Genomic DNA, 17,927 nt, shown 5'->3' with positions numbered 1-17,927 from the left:
AACTGAATAGGTATAAACATGAAAAAGTACATGACCCATATATAAGCTGACTCAGAGTTCTGAGTCGACATCACAAGATGCCCGGGGGAGTTAGGCAAACTTATATTAGCAAATATTGCACATATACCTCTCTCGGGTATATACCTGTTGTGGTTAATCAAGGAATTTTGACCATAGAAATTCTGTACTGATTGCTATCACTGCAAGATTACTCAAAGTTTGCAACTTTTACTTCTTGGAGTGGACAGTGGTAATAACAGACCTGTGCACCCTCTATATTTTTCTGTATTTAGTATGTGAAAAAAATATCAATAACGGAAATATGACTTCAAGAGCTAAATTCGATTTTGTGCGAGGTAAAATATGAAAAATTTGTATTTGGCAAGTACGAAAAAAAAGAAAGGAAATAAGTATGAAAGTAAAGCAATAGCAACCCGCCATAGTTATAGTCTGACTATACATCCCCGTTTGTTTGTACCCCCCCCACTGATTTCAATCATGGAAACCTTTTAATTTGATAAAAAGTACAAGGAACTTAGTCAATTCATTCATTGATTTACTTTTTCTAACCTGACTTTGAGTAGAGTGTCTCAAACATTGTCATCGTCGGTGTGTTTCATGCTTAATGGAAGTTTGCAATGTAATAGACATGCATGCTCGAGATCCATTTCCTGTTCCGGGACAAGTCCATTTCTAGCAAATGAATGTGTGCATGACTACCAGTGCACATACATATGTCGTCTGCTTCCAGTACTGGGGGCCCCGAGTGGCCAAGTGGTCTTAAATGCTTTCTGTTATGGATCACTGCCATCTCACCTCTGTCTGCGTGGGTTCGAGTCTAGGATTTGGCCAATGTGGGTATGTGAGAAAACTTGCCAGTAGCTTCTTGTGGGTTATGTGGTTCTTCCTGGGGTTTTCCCGGGTTCTTCCTCCACTATTACTACTGGCCGCTATGCATAGCCTATCATGTGCTGAAAAATGGCGTTAAACTCCACAACAACAACAATAACAAAGCTTCCAATATTTACAACGTCAAATCAAGCAATGGAAAATAATGACAACAACAAATTTGCCTTTCATGTGGATTTAACAAGTGGTTTAATTTCTATGTTCGTGTGTGCCGAGGGATATAATTCCAAACTCTCAGTGTATTGGTAATTTATGGAATTATCTGGCAGTTACTGAATAGGATCAGCTATGTCATTATGTTGTCTGATAGAAATAAACTAGCACATAGTGTATGCAATATGGCACTGTGTTAGTATGGAAAGTCAGTTAAGCATGAAAGGTGCAGGGGATGCCTGTATTAGTGCCATTCTGGTTACAGTCAGGTTAGAAATTATAAATCAATGATTCAGTTGACTTAGTTCTGTGCACTTTTTATCACATTAAACATTTTCATTATTAAAATTGGTAGAGGGGTACAAACAAACAAGGATGTATAGTAATAGCTCTCAGCCTGTGTATTAAATAGAAGGGTCATGTGCAAAATGCTCTGCAACAGTGCATGTGTAGAGTAAACAGCATCATGGCCAAGTCGGGTTCGGAAAATGTATTTGAAATGGCATCTATGAGGAAGAGAGGGACTGAAGAAGAATTAATTTCAATCAAAGACATGAAGCGATGAGTACAGCAGTTTCTCACATCATACAGCAAGACCTGGCAATTCATTTCTGCCAGCAGAAAGGGCGATAATTATGCTTTCTGCAAACTGTGTGAAACTGATATATCAGTTAGGGGTGTGTGTATGTGTGTGTGTTGTGTGGTTTGGATTTTTAACATAGCTTTAACAATTTTTCAGTCATATCGCTTTGATGTCTGCAGTCTGACAGTTTATAGTGATGTCTAGCACTGGGGCATCATGTCGCAGATATGTAACATGATGTCTCACCCAGTCACATTATCCTGACACCAGGGCAACCAGTCCTAACACTAACCTCTTAAAGCTGAGCGCCAAGTGAGGCAGCTGTTAGTACCATTTTTGTAAGTCTTTGGTATAACTCAGCCAGGGATTGTACTCACGACCTCCCACATCCAAGGCAGATGCTCTAACCACTAGGCCACCGTCAATTAGGTGTGGTGGCGGGAATGACATCTCTTGCCACGTAAAATTAGAGAAGCATAAAGTGATCAACTATTAACCATTCCCCACAGTAATGCCCACTGTGAGAGAATCTTCTCCACAGTGCACAAGAACAGAACAGAGCAGAGGTCATCAATGGGAGACGACCCTTTAGAAGCATTGTTGCTTATTAAGTCAAAATCTGGTCATCCATTTGAATCCAAATGCCATTACTCAGTTGAACAATTACAGAAGTTGAAAAGTGCCTACTATGAAATGAATAAGACAAGTCAATGATCCTCATTCCAGCATACATGTAGCACTGAACTTGACACTGCTCTGCTGTAACCTTCAGCATCTAAGCTCAACACTGATGACCATTAATAAATTATTTTTAACTGTTATATGTTTCAAATATTGTAAATATGAAATATTTTGCAACATTTTTGCAGTATTGATCATTGTTTGTATTGTCAGTTTGGTTACAAGATGTTATAAAGAAATATGTTCAGTAATGTTGTGTGTTAGTATTGGTGTGCACTTGTGAAGAATACTGAAAGGTGACATGAAATACTGAAAATGTCCCTGAAAATACTGAAAAGAATTATAAGGGGGTGCACAGCTCTGTAATAACTTGCGAAGCGTATTTAAGAACAGCTATTTAAAATAATATTGTACAATAACAACAGTACTATCAAGTTTAAGCTCAACTGGGTTATAGGCAAGAAGAGTTGATGGGAAGGTCTGTTATTTGCTTTCATTTGTTAACATTGTTCCTCATTAACTAGATGGATAATTATCATGAAACATTGTAACCCACTCATTCATGGCAAGGTCTTGTCATCAGCATGGCTTTTTTACGATGTCTAGTTGGATGAAAATGAAAGTGATGTTCTGATTTCAGGTATGGTTGCCATGGCAACCATTTTGAAAATCTTGTTATTGTTACTCTTCCTAAATGGAAAGTCATATTGGCAAATGAAAATGGTTCTTACTCCACATCAGGTATAGCTGCCACAGTGGTCATCATGAACATATTGTTATTACTACTTCTTCAGAATAGATGGTCATATCAAAACAGCAGGTTGGGGTCACCAGAAGACTTCTTATGATATCTAGATGGTCTTAATTTTAATATGATAACTACAGTGGCCATCTTGAAAATCTTGCAATTGCTATGCCTTGTCATTGAATTTTGGTATCAACATGGGGTTTTCACAAAAAGACTCCTTATGATGTCTAAATTGCACTAAATGAAAGTAGTACTGATCTGAGATCTAATATGGCCACCATAGCAACCATCTTGAAACTCTTGTTATTGCTATACGTTATGAATGGAAAGTTATATTAGCATACATGTGACAAAAAAAAAAGAAACAAGCTATGGACAGATCAGAGATTTGCAAATTATTATAAATGAAAATGGGAAAGTTTTCATTGTGGCACATGCCTGCAACTTTCTTATCTTAGGTGACAGAGCTTGTGTGACTATGTGAGCAGTTTTCATTTGATTGTATGAAAACTTTTTATGTGATTTCCAAATCAGGGAGCATTACACCGCTCCCTCGATAACTCGTGCCCGGATAACTCGCGATCCCGCTTATAACGCGGTGTCCGTCTTGGCTCCCGATTTTTTCCAGAGAAAATGTATTTAAAATATCTTTAAAAATATGCTGAACATTAAAAAATTACGATAAGAATTGATAAATTAAACCTTGATACATTGCTTGTTTTATCATCGAAAATGGTGATTAATGCCCGTAAAAATATAATCCATATTTTGAAATTTGCAAGTTCTAAAGAAGAATTAATTTCAGAGATCTCGAAAACGCTTAATTACGCGTATTTGGATGCCAATTTTTGATCTGGAACGCAGAAAATCACTGAGGCGGGAGTCCTCTGTACGCATGTAATAGGTGCGCGGGAAAATTCAAAGATTTGCCGGTCCTGTTTCAGCCTGTTTTGCTTTGTGGGAAAATGTGTTGATCAGTTAACTGTGCTGATATTTACAATGACAGAATTCAGTGACTGAAAGACTCTTTGATGTACTGTTGCCATTTTATAAGAGTACATTAAAGAAAAAAGAACATGATGCAACAGCTAGGCAGCTAGTTCAAAGGCTTTGACTAGCGGCCGAGTGAGAAAATGTACTGATATTTAGGGATTGACTTCAGAGGCAGAAAGACCCATTTTTAAAATCCTAGCGAGACCTCTGTTTAAAGATATCATATATTATGTAAGTTTTTATTATAAATAGTTGTCATCATACTGTAAATAAACAGTCTGGTGAAATAGCGATCAATGAAAACTTCTGGTAAATGCTAACAGGTGGCAACAGAGAATGAAATAAACACCAAATAAACGTCTTCCTGTGTGAAAGTCACGTTCTAATCCTTTAATTCCATTTCAGTGTAAACATTATAATCACAACATATTATGTTCATTGAAAACATGAAAAGAGTCAATCGACCATCACATCGAAACCCGTGAGTACTTCTGTGAGAACCTAATTACATGTACATGCCAGCTTTGTTTTGATCAACAACTTGGGGAAGTGTTTGTTGCATTAAAAAAAAAATCGATTACAAGAGACCTCGGATGCTGGATTAAGGGTCTTGGAGCTGCCTTTGATGTAAAGCAAAACAATAACAGAGACAACGACGATGATAGTGACTTTAAATGTTTCAGTGAAACTGATGTCATTAATGCCGAGGCTGTTTGGGAGAAATTCGTACAGACTCATGGTCCTGAGATGGGCGTTTCTCTTGATGATATGGAGGAGTGGATTTGTGCTGACAATGATTGCCCTACAGTAGAATACATGTCAGATGAAACTATAATTATTTCTGTAGCGAACAAATTTGCAGCAGAAGACGATTCTAACTGGAGTAACACAAGTGTTGAAAGTGATGCAGATGCAGATGTTGCACCCCCCACCCCTCTGCATCGGAAGCAATCAAATATTTTGATATTGCCATAAGGTGGCTGGAGACCCAAAATGTTGACTACGTAAAGCTCATGCAATTGAGAAATCTGAGGGATTTTGCTCAGCGGCAGAGAAACCAAGGAGTAACACACACACACACAAAAAATAACTGATTTTTTCAAAAAGTGAATTGATATTTGTCAGGCGTGGCACAAACGGCAAGTATTAACTTGTTCTAATTTACATTGTTTTAAATTTGTAGACCAATTAAATATGTCTGTACTGATTAACCCTTGTTTTTTTTTTTGTTTTCCATTTTACTTCTATCACATTCAAAAATATTTATCTATCTATCGTTCGATCGACACTGTTTTCTCGAAAAGAGTCGATCTTTTGTATATAAAAAAAATGTCTAATTTGGATCAAACAATAAAACTAGAATGTATCCAATTCAACATAAAAATTAGTGACGTAGTACACAATGTGTGAAGTGGTACACATGTTAAGTGAACGGAAACCACGTGGAATAATGTTTTCGATGATCGCCTCAATTTACTGTGATTTATCCTGAAATTAATGTTGTCCTATGAGGAAATAATAAAGTACACCGTTATGAAGAGATATTTATTAACATTTAATCTCAGAACGATTATAAAGTGAGTATTCAACAGTATAATCTGCCTACCCCCCTGCCCTTATTTCTCCGTTATGTCGTCAATCACTTTATTGGTTTTGGGCATATTTTATAGGTCCCTCGATAACTCACGCCTCACTTATAGTGCGGTCGATGTTTCTGGACCCCGATGTGTGCGAGTTATCGAGGGAGTGGTGTATTTTGATTAGATCTGAGAAAGAAATCTGCTGCCATAAACGGGAGATTGCATTCAACTATAAATTTGGCAGACAGTGTCTAGGCACATGTATCTTTTATACATGTTTGATTTTGCATTAATGGATTTCATTGTTGGTCTGTTTATTGGTACATTTATTGCTTTCATGAGATGGGGTTCCTGTATGAGTTGTAATGTAATTCTTGCACCATAGCAGATGTTCACAGAAATGGCAGAATGCATATCCTTGTCCTTTAATTGTTTCCATCCATCATTGAATTTCATGTGATATTACAGTTGCTTTGATTTTTGCATTTTAGAATTGGGTGATAACACACCTTTAGACCTCTCAAAAAACTTTCACCACCAGTACCTAATTGACCCTGTTTAGACCACTTGAGCTCATTAGTAATCCAATCATAATCAGTTAACATCTTTACTCCTGTCTGAATTACTTTTAATCACATGTAATATAGACACTCTAATTCATCTCAACAACTTTAAGCACCAAAGCAGAACCTATCCTGTGGAGAGAATCAAGGTCATGTTAACGTTTTATGCTGATTAAGCTCTTTAGTTACCCAGCCATAATATTTAATGTCATTAATCCTTCCAGAATTATTTCTCATCACACATTGTATAATCCATGACAACAAACTTTAAACACTGAAACCATCCAACCCTGCTGACAGAATCAAAGGGATGTTAATTATTTTATGATTCTTCAAATTAGCAACTAAATTGTCTTTCCCAGCTTAAGTCAGTTTACAGTCATGTGATCACCGGCAGTATTACTTTAATATACTACACTGGAAGCAATTAAGGCTTGAAAAAATGTTTAATGTTTATATATGCAGGAGATTTCAGTGAGTAATGATAGGGATGGGAGACACCCCTCCTCTCAGGAGGTAAACCCTCCCAGCTGGAAGATTTGCATGTTTCATTATAGGGTTTTCACTGGAGGACTTCTAATGGTGTCAAGTTGCTTTTAAATAAATATTGTGCCATATATCTGACACAATGGCTTTTTGAAAATCTTAAAACTACCCCTCCTAGATGGAAGTTGTATCATTACTGGGTTTTAACCAGAAGACTATGTATGATGTATAAATTTTTTATAAATGGAAATGATGCCAAGCTAATATCCATTATGACCTCTGTGGTGGACATTTTGAAAATCTTATTGATGCATTCCTTTCTATATAGAAAGTTGTATTGACAAGGGGTTTTCACTAGAGAACAACTAATTATGATATAAAGTTGATCTTGGATGAAAATGGTGCCAACTGACCACATATATAACTGCCATAAATAACATTGAAAATCTTGGCACTTCTGATGAATGGATGGTCATATCAGCATGGGTTTATGACCAGAAGCTTAATTCTAATATGGTAGCCAGAGTGGCTAGTTTGCAGTCTAATCAATCAAGAATATCAGAGATGGTTTCAAGGCTCAGAGGTTTAAAAAGGAATTATCTTATCTTGAAGTCCTGAAAATTTCTTTTTGGACAGTAAAGCATTATTAACTTTGAGGGACTCTTGTTATCATACCTCTACTTTGATATCTTAGAAAATAAAGTTCATATTTTGTTTTTTGTTATTTGTTCCCCATCATGGTAAGTACGTAGTTAATAATTGGATGGATGTATTAGTATGTAGGTAGTTTCACATTATGTTGGTAGAATACTGCCTACTTAGAGCTGACTAGAAGTTACAATTTTGGATTTTAAAATAGATTAGAAGTTAAAATGTAAAGATACACAATTTAATTTAAAAAATCTCTAGTCAGAAAAGAGGCAAATGTTGCATTTTTCTGAGTGGACTTTCTGCATGCAAATGTTACAAATTTTTGCTATTGGAGGATAGCAAAAGTTGATTATCTAGTGAGTTAGTTATCCACTTGTTTTATTTTGTTTTGTGTACTTGGAATATATCAGATGAAAAGAAGAGATCAAAATACACCATTAATTATTAAAGAGGCCAGGTATATACAATTTAGAATTTATATAACCATTCAACATTTTGTACAGAAAATAAAATAAATCATGATTAACAGTCTTTACCATTTAGTTGACTTTCAAAGTTAAATAAATAACTTGAAAACTACAAATATTCTACAATTCAGAATCCACTTGAGAAATTAAGTAAGTAAATCTTTATTTCAATGTGTATGGAACCGCATTCAGTCAAGTGTCAATTTTCATGTATTGTAAATACCTGAAGAAAGAAAATATATCACTGAGTATATGTTGGAGGAATTTTATGTAAGACACAATAATTTGACACAGATGGTAGTATTTAGGTGAACTTTACCCAAGTAACAGAATACATTACTACTTTAAAACCAAAAGGCTTAAATATTAATATAAACATAGTCAAACAGGGCTTGTTAGTTTAAACTCTGTTTCATCTAAGTAATGGCTCTGATACAGTGTAAATTCTGCATAGAAATCTTAAAGTATCTATTTTAATTGATATTTAAATTCCTCATGGAAATCTTACAGTATATATTTTAATTTATATATCCCACCTGCATCATCTCTTTTATTGTAAATTGGCAAAGAATTCCATTGAAGATCAGCTAATCAGTAGATGCTGGTTGTTTATATTGTAAACTTATCATATCCTGTTCACTTGAAGATAAGTAGAAGAGTGAATTTCATTGGTTGCATTGGTAAACTTTGACCAGTGGCAGTTTGCTTTGGTTTGCTTTGTGTATTCAAGTATGTGTGCATGCAAATAATGTTACATTACCACTGCATGGATTAAGAAATTTGGTATCAGTTATCAATGAATAATCAAGCAATGACACTAAATGAGATTTAACAACTAAGTTCACTGGATATATATTCATGAGCAGATTTAGTTGACATAATACACATTTACTTTTATACTACTATTGTTTGCAGCCAGGATGTCTTGTTTTTGTTGCATTTGTCCAGATTACTGTTAATCTGTAGAGAGAAGCCTTTTTGCAAAATTTCACAAAAAACACTCAGTGTATAACAATTATATTTAGTAAACATATCTGTATTCATATGCAAATTGCCTGGTTTGATTACATGGCTATTATAAGTTTTTCAATTTTTACAAATATTGATACTTCTGGGAGACACTTTTGAGAAGAAAACAAAAATCACTTGTTGTAGACCAAAAAAAGTTTGTTGACATATTTGTATTCATATGTAGATGACCTGATTGGATTTTCAGACCACTGAAGTGCTGGGTAGTTTTGCAACTTGTTACAAATTTTATAAATTTTTGGACTCAGCAGCATTTAGCAAGGACCATTTGAGGTAGAAAATTAAATTTGGTATTCTTCTTTCTATTAATTTTTTTATATGACCTAATGTTATTCCCATGTGATTGTAAAAAACTTTAAATTTTTTTAATGTTTTTTAGATTTACGCTATTTTGGTCTGTAGGCAGGGCACATGTATATCTTACAATCACAAATCTACTTCTGTCTTACATTTCAAAACATTGTTTACAACAGGAATATATTATGTATAAAACTGTTTAATTTCATTTCAGTTTGTGACCGAGTGTTGCAACGGAAACACAATATAGACGGATCAAATATACAGGTTTCCATGTACTATGAATGCCTAGGACGTATTTCTAATGATGACAATGGGCCTTCCTTCAAAACCCCAAAGCCAGTAAAACTGGAGGGACTGGAGTTTGCAAAGATACAATTTCTCATGAAGTCAGAGCCCAACAGAACAGCCGTAGAAAAACAACTCCAGGATTGCTTCACTCAGATTCAATGGCCACAGACAGAGACAGACTGCACGACACTGACTTGCACATTGACATCTCATGTCCAGGATTGTAAAAAAAGGGCTCTCTCTTGGGCTAAACAGGCTGAGCAAAACTTGCATGACTTCTTGAAAGTTATTTCTGTCCATGAATTCAGGGTTTTCCGGGAAGTTTTTGAGACAGTTCTTCAGAACCTGCAGAATATTGTGATTGCAAATCCTGATGGTGTTGCTTTATTTGTCAAGAAGGCAGTATTCTCTATTCAAGTTGTGGGTCATAAAGCTGTGGCTACAGTTGTTGTGAAGCATATAGAGGATATTATCAAGAAAGCAGTGGCTGACTTTGACAGGAAGAAGAAACAGACCAAAGAGTCATTGACTAATTTGAAATATCACCAGTTGAAACTGCTGCTTGCCCAGAAATATCCAAACAAAATGAAACAACAGTTTAATGGATTAAAGGTTAAGATAAACCCAAATAAGAATGAGATTGTGTTTGAAGGTCTCATGGAAGATATTAGGACTGCACAGGTTGCTATGTATGAAGCAGTAGACAATGCTGCAGTGTCAAAATTGAAGAACATACCTGAGGGGCGTTTGTGTCTGTATAAATCAAAAGAGGTTAAGGATTATATTGTTACCAAATTAAAGCGCGAGAAACTGGTTGGGGTGTGGGAAGTAGAAGATACCAACCTGAATATATATGCTGATTCAGATGAAGCTGTTGTGAAAAGTAGTCATATCATTAAGGACAGTGTGAAAGAACATCAAAGAAACTTGGAAGACAACCAAAGAGCTGTAGTCCAATCACAACAGTGGAGGGACAAGATGAAAGACCTGGAGAAGCAGTATCAGGGAAAATTTAATGTAGCATTGGCCCAAGATCTCTCCAAGCTTTTTCTTTATTTCACAGATGATATTTTAGGTGCAGTTATTGAAGAAGTCAATGATTTCCTGTCACGAAATACTATTTTTGAGAAGATGGTTACTTGCAAAAGTGGTACTATGCAGTTGATTGAGAAAAAAAATAAGGATGTGATTGACAGAATTGCAAAAGATCTAACACATTATTATGTACAGATTATCAGCCAGTCAAAAGAAGGATTTCTTGTTCGGGGCAATCAAGATGGTATCAACCAGGCAACTTTTAGACTGCAGGAGCTTATTCATAAGGTTCAACATCGTGAGCATGAATTAAATAAACCTGGTATTGCTGGGTATATGGAGGCCAAAGGGCAAGAGCATATTTCTGCAGTGGAGAACCAGGTTCCATGTGTGATCCAGATAAGGGGACAGGAGCAGTATGGCTTGAGGGAGAATGAGGAAGAGACAAACAGTTTTGGTATGTATAAAATTGGGATTCTATTTATGGACTTCAGATAGTACAATTTAGTTGCCAAACCATCCAGTTTGAAATATAGGGTCCCTTGTTCAAGTTGCAGATTCAAATGAGTATACAGTCAAACTTGCAACAGTGACAACTTGTATATAAAGAACATTTGTGCATAATAAGTTCATAAGGTATGACAGGTATGTACCATCCATGCATTACTATGTATATGCACCATCCCAGGTATTGCCATGTATATGCACTACCCCAAGCATTGCTGTATATATGCACCATCCCAAACATTGCCATATATATGTACCATCACAAGCATTGCCATATATATGTACCATCACAAGCATTGTCATATATATGCACCTTCTCAAGCTTTGTATATATATGTACCATCACAAGCATTGACATATACATATGACTTTTTTTTCAAGATGGCCGATTTCGCTTAACCTGCTTGAAGCGGCTGTTCTGTTTTTTGTGCCTTTTTTCTTGACATATGTGCTTGTTGATTGTCTTCATCTATGTTATTGTGTTCATCATGCATTGGCTGTTCAGTTCGTATGTGTTTCTTCATCTCCTTGTTTTGGAAACGACAACAATTAGACTTTTTCTCAGCTGTCTTGCTCCACTACTACAACTTCCTTTCTTATTGAACAAACCACCATCACATGATACTTGCCAGTCAATCTGTTTGTGCTATGATGGACCCTCATTAATTGCTTTAAATGACCACTCCTTGGCTCTTCACACTACATTGTGCTCCAGACTAAACGAACTGGGACTACATTCATCGTTACAGAAGTGAAAAAAAAAACCATTGTTTCAAAGCAGGCCAGCGTAGAACAGGAAGAAGAATTCCAGTTATCTCCCTTATGCCCTTTCCAGCTCAACAATTTAAAAATTTGACAGTTAATTTAGATAACCTAATTCAAATCCCAGAATATTGATGTCTTTTCCCTGACAGAAACATGACTAAAAACATCAGCCGATGAGCCCAAGTGCGCGGATCTAACACCCACTGGTTACTACATCAAGTCATTCCCCCGCCACTCTCGTGGAGGTGGATTTGTTGTCATCACAAAGAACTCCATCATCAAATGTCTTAACCACACCACAACTTTAAATTTCTACCACACATCATTTGAACTAGTCCAAACCCAGAAATGCCAAACAAATTCAAAACTCCTAGATTTCATTAATGTTTTCAGCCTCAGTCAGTTCAGCAACCCGCCCATAAACATGGTCACATTTTAGACTGGATTCTTAATAGACCTAATTATAATATTTTATGGTCCTCCCTGGTATCTTATGAACTTGCATCAGATCACCACTGCATTAAATGCCATCTTGACATATCAGTCCCTAACCCTCCACCTTTATTTGCTACTAAAAGAAACCTCCGTATGATAAATAGAACCAAACTAATGCATGACATCCAAGCAAACCTAACAACTTGCTTACCTCCTACAGCAGAACAACTTGATAACTGCCTGCGTTCATTGCTCGACAAACGTGCCCCAGCCACCAAGTGCAGAGTATCAATTCAAAAGTGTTCTCCATGGTATAGCAGTGTTAGGGACCAGCTCCGCACTGCTAAAAGAGACCGCTGTAGCGTTGAGAGGCTTTGTCTTTCCACCAGACTCACTATTCATAAGCAAATCTATTAAGCCGCTAAGAAGAATGTCACAAACATAGTCCATGCAGCGAAATCAGCCCACTACAGTACTAAGATCATGGAAAGCTGCAAAGAGCTCTTCAAGATTACTAACAGGCTAATGTCAAGGAACAGATGTACACCACTTCCAACTACCTTCTCTCCAGTCAACCTTCTGGACCTGTTTGCAAATTTCTTCCATGACAAAGTACAAACCATAAGCTTGACAACACAATTTCAATTGACTCGTTGTCACCATACAGATGGGATACAGCATTTCAGTGGCAACCATTAGCAGCATTTGAACCTGTCACTATGGATTTAGTATGTACAATCACGATGAAGAGTGCACCAAAGTCATGTGAACCTGATCCATTTCCAACATCACTGCTGCTTGAGTGCTTAGATCCAGTATTGCCTTCACTAACTGATGTTATCAGTACCAGCTCTCTCATCCGGGGAATTCCCATCATTTTTCAAAACTGCCAATATTGTAAAGCCTCCGCTGAAGAAACCAACACTCGACCATAACGATTTAAAGTACTACCGCCCAGTTTCTAATCTTCCATTCATATAAAAAATCTTAGAAAAGGTTGTTCTATTCAAGCTTGTATCTCATCTGAATTCAAACAGCCTTTATAGCAATGTACAATCTGCATATTGCCCTTGCCACAGTACTGAAACTACTCTTCTAAAAGTAGTTAATGACATTCTCTCTGCTTAGGATAGCGGAAAGATTACAGTCCTCACCCTCCTTGATTTGTCTGCAGCATTTGACACAATAGACCATGATATATTACTTCACCGTCTCCAGCATGTATTTGGCATTCATGATACAGCCTTACTGTAGGTCAAGTCCTACTTGGTCAACAGGACACAAATTGTGTCTGCAAATGGAATACAATCCAGCCCAGTTAATCTATGTTGTGGTGTTCCACAGGGGTATGTTCTTGGACCTGTTCTCTTCATTCCATACACTCAGCCACTCTCAAGTGTCATAGATCATCATCCAGTGTTTCACCAATTGTACGCTGATGACACCCAAATATACAAATCTAGCCACCCAACTGAAGTTGATTCTACCATCCAAGGTGTAAAGAGGTACGTTTCTGATGTGAAATCATGGATAACATGTAACAAGCTGCAGATGAATGATGATAAAACTGAGGCCATTCTGTAGACAACACAAAGACTTCCTCATTCACATCCTTTACCTCAAACAATAAATATCAGTAACACCAACATTAAATTCACACAATCAGTATGAAACCTATAGGTGTTACTCTGGACAGTACTCTCATATTGCACCAACATATCATGAACATATGCAAGGCTGCATATCTTAGATGAGACAGATCAGCTCAATTCACAAATATCTTCTATCTGATGCCACAAAAACACTTGTGTGTTCATTAGTACTTTCAAGACTGGACTATTGTAACTAAATTCTGTCTGGTTCATCTCAGTATCTACTCCAGTAAGTTCAAAGCACAGCTGCTCAGATCATACTTAGAGTCGCATGATCAGAGGACACCTGCCCGCTTCTCTGTAATCTACACTGGCTATCCATTTGATCCAGAATCCAACACAAAATTTGTTCTCTGTGCTACGTTTCACTGATGGACTCCAGTCCAACATACCTATCCGACCTCACCCATGTGTACACACCAGCAAGATAATTACACTCCTCTTCTGACAATCGTTTACTCATTATTCCCACTATGAAAATGAAGTCATATGGACAATGTTCTTTTGCATACCAGGGCCCAGTAACGGGGTATGAAATGCCCACTGAAGTTAGACACAAAGACATAGTAATCCCATCCAAGAGTACTCTTAAAACTCACTTATTTCGACTGCAAGAACAAACTTAAAGACCTAATAATGTTTCCTGCCTTAAATATTTTCAGCATGTTTTTTCTGTTTTCTAATTTCATGGTGTTTGTTTTTTGTAAACATATCATTATATATGTCTTTTATGTTATAGGTGTTGTCTAATGTTGTAAAGCGCTTAGAGCTTCTAAAGATTAGGCACTAGACAAAGACATTATTATTAGTATTATTATTATTATTATTATTATTGTTATTATTATATACACCATCCCAAGTATTGCTATGTATCTGCACCAACCCAAGCATTGCTGTATATATGCACCATCCCAAGCATTGCCATATATATATATATGCACTATACCAAGTATTGCCATGTATATGCAGCATCCCAATCATTGCCATATATATGCACCATCCCAAGTATTGCCATGTATATGCACCACCCCATGCATTGCTGTATATATGCACCATCCCAAGCATTGCTATATCTCTATATATATATCTATATATCTATATATATATATATATATATATATATATATATATATATATATATATATATATATATATATATAATTTTTTTTTTTCGCCATACCAAGTATTGCCATATATATGCACCATCCCAAGTATTGCCATGTATATGTACCATCCCAAGCATTGCCATATATATGCACCTTCTCAAGCTTTGTCATATATCTGTACCATCCCAAGTATTGCCATATATATGCACCATCCCAAGAATTGCCATGTATATGCATTATCACCAATATTGCCATACATATGCATCATCACCAATATTGCCATATAAATGCATCATTGAAAGCATTGCCATGTATATGCACCATCACAAGCATAGCCATACATATTCACATGCAGTGTGATGTATATGCACCACCTCAAGCAGTGTGATGTATATGCACCATCTCAAGCAGTGTGATGTATATGCACCATCTCAAGCAGTGTGATGTATATGCACCACCTCAAGCAGTGTGATGTATATGCACCATCTCAAGCAGTGTGATGTATATGCACCACCTCAAGCAGTATGATGTATATGCACCATCTCAAGCAGTATGATGTATATGCACCATCTCAAGCAGTGTGATGTATATGCACCATCTCAAGCAGTGTGATGTATATGCACCATCTCAAGCAGTGTGATGTATATGCACCATCTCAAGCAGTGTGATGTATATGCACCATCTCAAGCAGTGTGATGTATATGCACCATCTCAAGCAGTGTGATGTATATGCACCATCTCAAGCAGTATGATGTATATGCACCATCTCAAGCAGTGTGATGTATATGCACCATCTCAAGCAGTATGATGTATATGCACCATCTCAAGCAGTATGATGTAATACACCATCTCAAGCAGTATGATGTATATACACCATCACAAGCAGTATGATGTATATGCACCATCTCAAGCAGTGTGATGTATATGCACCATCTCAAGCAGTATGATGTATATACACCATCACAAGCAGTATGATGTATATGCACCATCTCAAGCAATGTGATGTATATGCACCATCTCAAGCAGTATGATGTATATACACCATCACAAGCAGTATGATGTATATGCACCATCTCAAGCAGTGTGATGTATATGCACCATCACAAGCAGTATGATGTATATGCACCATCTCAAGCAGTATGATGTATATGCACCATCTCAAGCAGTGTGATGTATATGCACTGTCTCAAGCAGTATGATGTATATGCACCATCTCAAGCAGTGTGATGTATATGCACCATCTCAAGCAGTATGATGTATATGCACCATCTCAAGCAATGTGATGTATATGCACCATCTCAAGCAGTATGATGTATATACACCATCACAAGCAGTATGATGTATATGCACCATCTCAAGCAGTGTGATGTATATACACCATCACAAGCAGTATGATGTATATGCACCATCTCAAGCAGTATGATGTATATGCACCATCTCAAGCAGTATGATGTATATACACCATCACAAGCAGTATGATGTATATGCACCATCTCAAGCAGTGTGATGTATATGCACCATCTCAAGCAGTATGATGTATATGCACCATCTCAAGCAGTGTGATGTATATGCACCATCTCAAGCAGTATGATGTATATGCACCATCTCAAGCAATGTGATGTATATGCACCATCTCAAGCAGTATGATGTATATACACCATCACAAGCAGTATGATGTATATGCACCATCTCAAGCAGTGTGATGTATATGCACCATCTCAAGCAGTATGATGTATATGCACCATCTCAAGCAGTGTGATGTATATGCACCATCTCAAGCAGTGTGACATATATGCACCATCTCAAGCAATGTGATGTATATGCACCATCTCAAGCAGTATGATGTATATGCACCATCTCAAGCAGTGTGATGAATATGTACCATCTCAAGCAGTATGATGTATATGCACCATCTCAAGCAGTATGATGTATATGCACCATCTCAAGCAGTATGATGTATATGCACCATCTCAAGCAGTGTGATGTATATGCACCATCTCAAGCAGTGTGATGTATATGCACCATCTCAAGCAGTATGATGTATATGCACCATCTCAAGCAGTATGATGTATATACACCATCTCAAGCAGTATGATGTATATGCACCATCTCAAGCATTGCCATGTATATGTATTTTCACAGGCAATGTCATCACAAAAGTTGAATTGTATATGCACTATCCCAAGCATTGCAATATATATGTACCTTTACAAGCATTGCATTGCCATATATATATATATATATGCACAATCACAAGCACTGTGATATATATATGTGTCTCAGCTCCAGATATGTAATATTTGCATATGTTCATTACAGTACTGAGAGCATGACACCTAGGTTTCCTGCTGTCAGTTTAATGTTGGTATTGCTGATACTTAATTTTTTAGGTAGAGGATGTGAATGAAAAAGTCTTTGCTCCTTGATCAGAATGGCTTCAGTTTTATCATCATTCATCCGCAACTTGTTACATGACATCTATGGCTTGGCATCAGAATTGCCTCTCTACATCTTGAATGGTAGTTTCAGCTTCAGTTGGGTATCTAGATTTATATATTTGATTGTCATCAGCATACAGTTGATGAGACACAGGATATCAGTCTATGACACTTGAAAGCAGCTAAGTGTATCCAATGAAGTGAATTGGGCTGGAATGTTTTCTATTTATGGACACAATTTGTGTCCTGTTTAAATTGGACTTGAACCATAGTAAGGCTGCATCATGAGTACCAAATACATGTTATGTTGGAGACAGTGTATATATGCACCATCCCAAGCATTGCTGTATATATACACAATCAGAAGCATTGCCATGTATATACACCATCACAAGCATTGCATTATATACAGTACAACCATTGTATTTTATGGAAAATCCACGATACCATGGTGGACCTTAATTCTTTTGATGCTGTTTCTATCATGGACAGGACATAGTGGTCATCTGTAGGATTGTCTGCATCATGGCTTGTAGTGGATGGATTAAATTTGATAGC

At 36.7% G+C, this 17,927-nt stretch overlaps 1 protein-coding gene across 3 annotated transcripts in view; it reads left to right on the top strand.

Moving 5' to 3' along the window:
- The window catches only part of LOC149773322 (uncharacterized), a 99,507-nt gene that overhangs the window by 38,726 nt on the left and 42,854 nt on the right, over positions 1 to 17,927 (top strand). For all 3 annotated transcript variants that reach the window (XM_089946456.1, XM_089946457.1, XM_089946455.1), the window contains exon 8: positions 9,355 to 10,923. In XM_089946456.1, the coding sequence (XP_089802582.1) occupies positions 9,355 to 10,923 (1,569 nt within the window). The remainder of the gene's footprint in view (positions 1 to 9,354; positions 10,924 to 17,927) is intronic.

Source organism: Sinohyriopsis cumingii, unplaced genomic scaffold (assembly GCF_028554795.1).
Source record: "Sinohyriopsis cumingii isolate HCF-2022 unplaced genomic scaffold, ASM2855479v2 utg000673l, whole genome shotgun sequence".
Taxonomy (NCBI): Eukaryota; Metazoa; Mollusca; class Bivalvia; order Unionida; family Unionidae; genus Sinohyriopsis; species Sinohyriopsis cumingii.
Note: the sequence above shows the minus strand (reverse complement) of the source record. Positions and strands in the feature narration are given on the sequence as shown.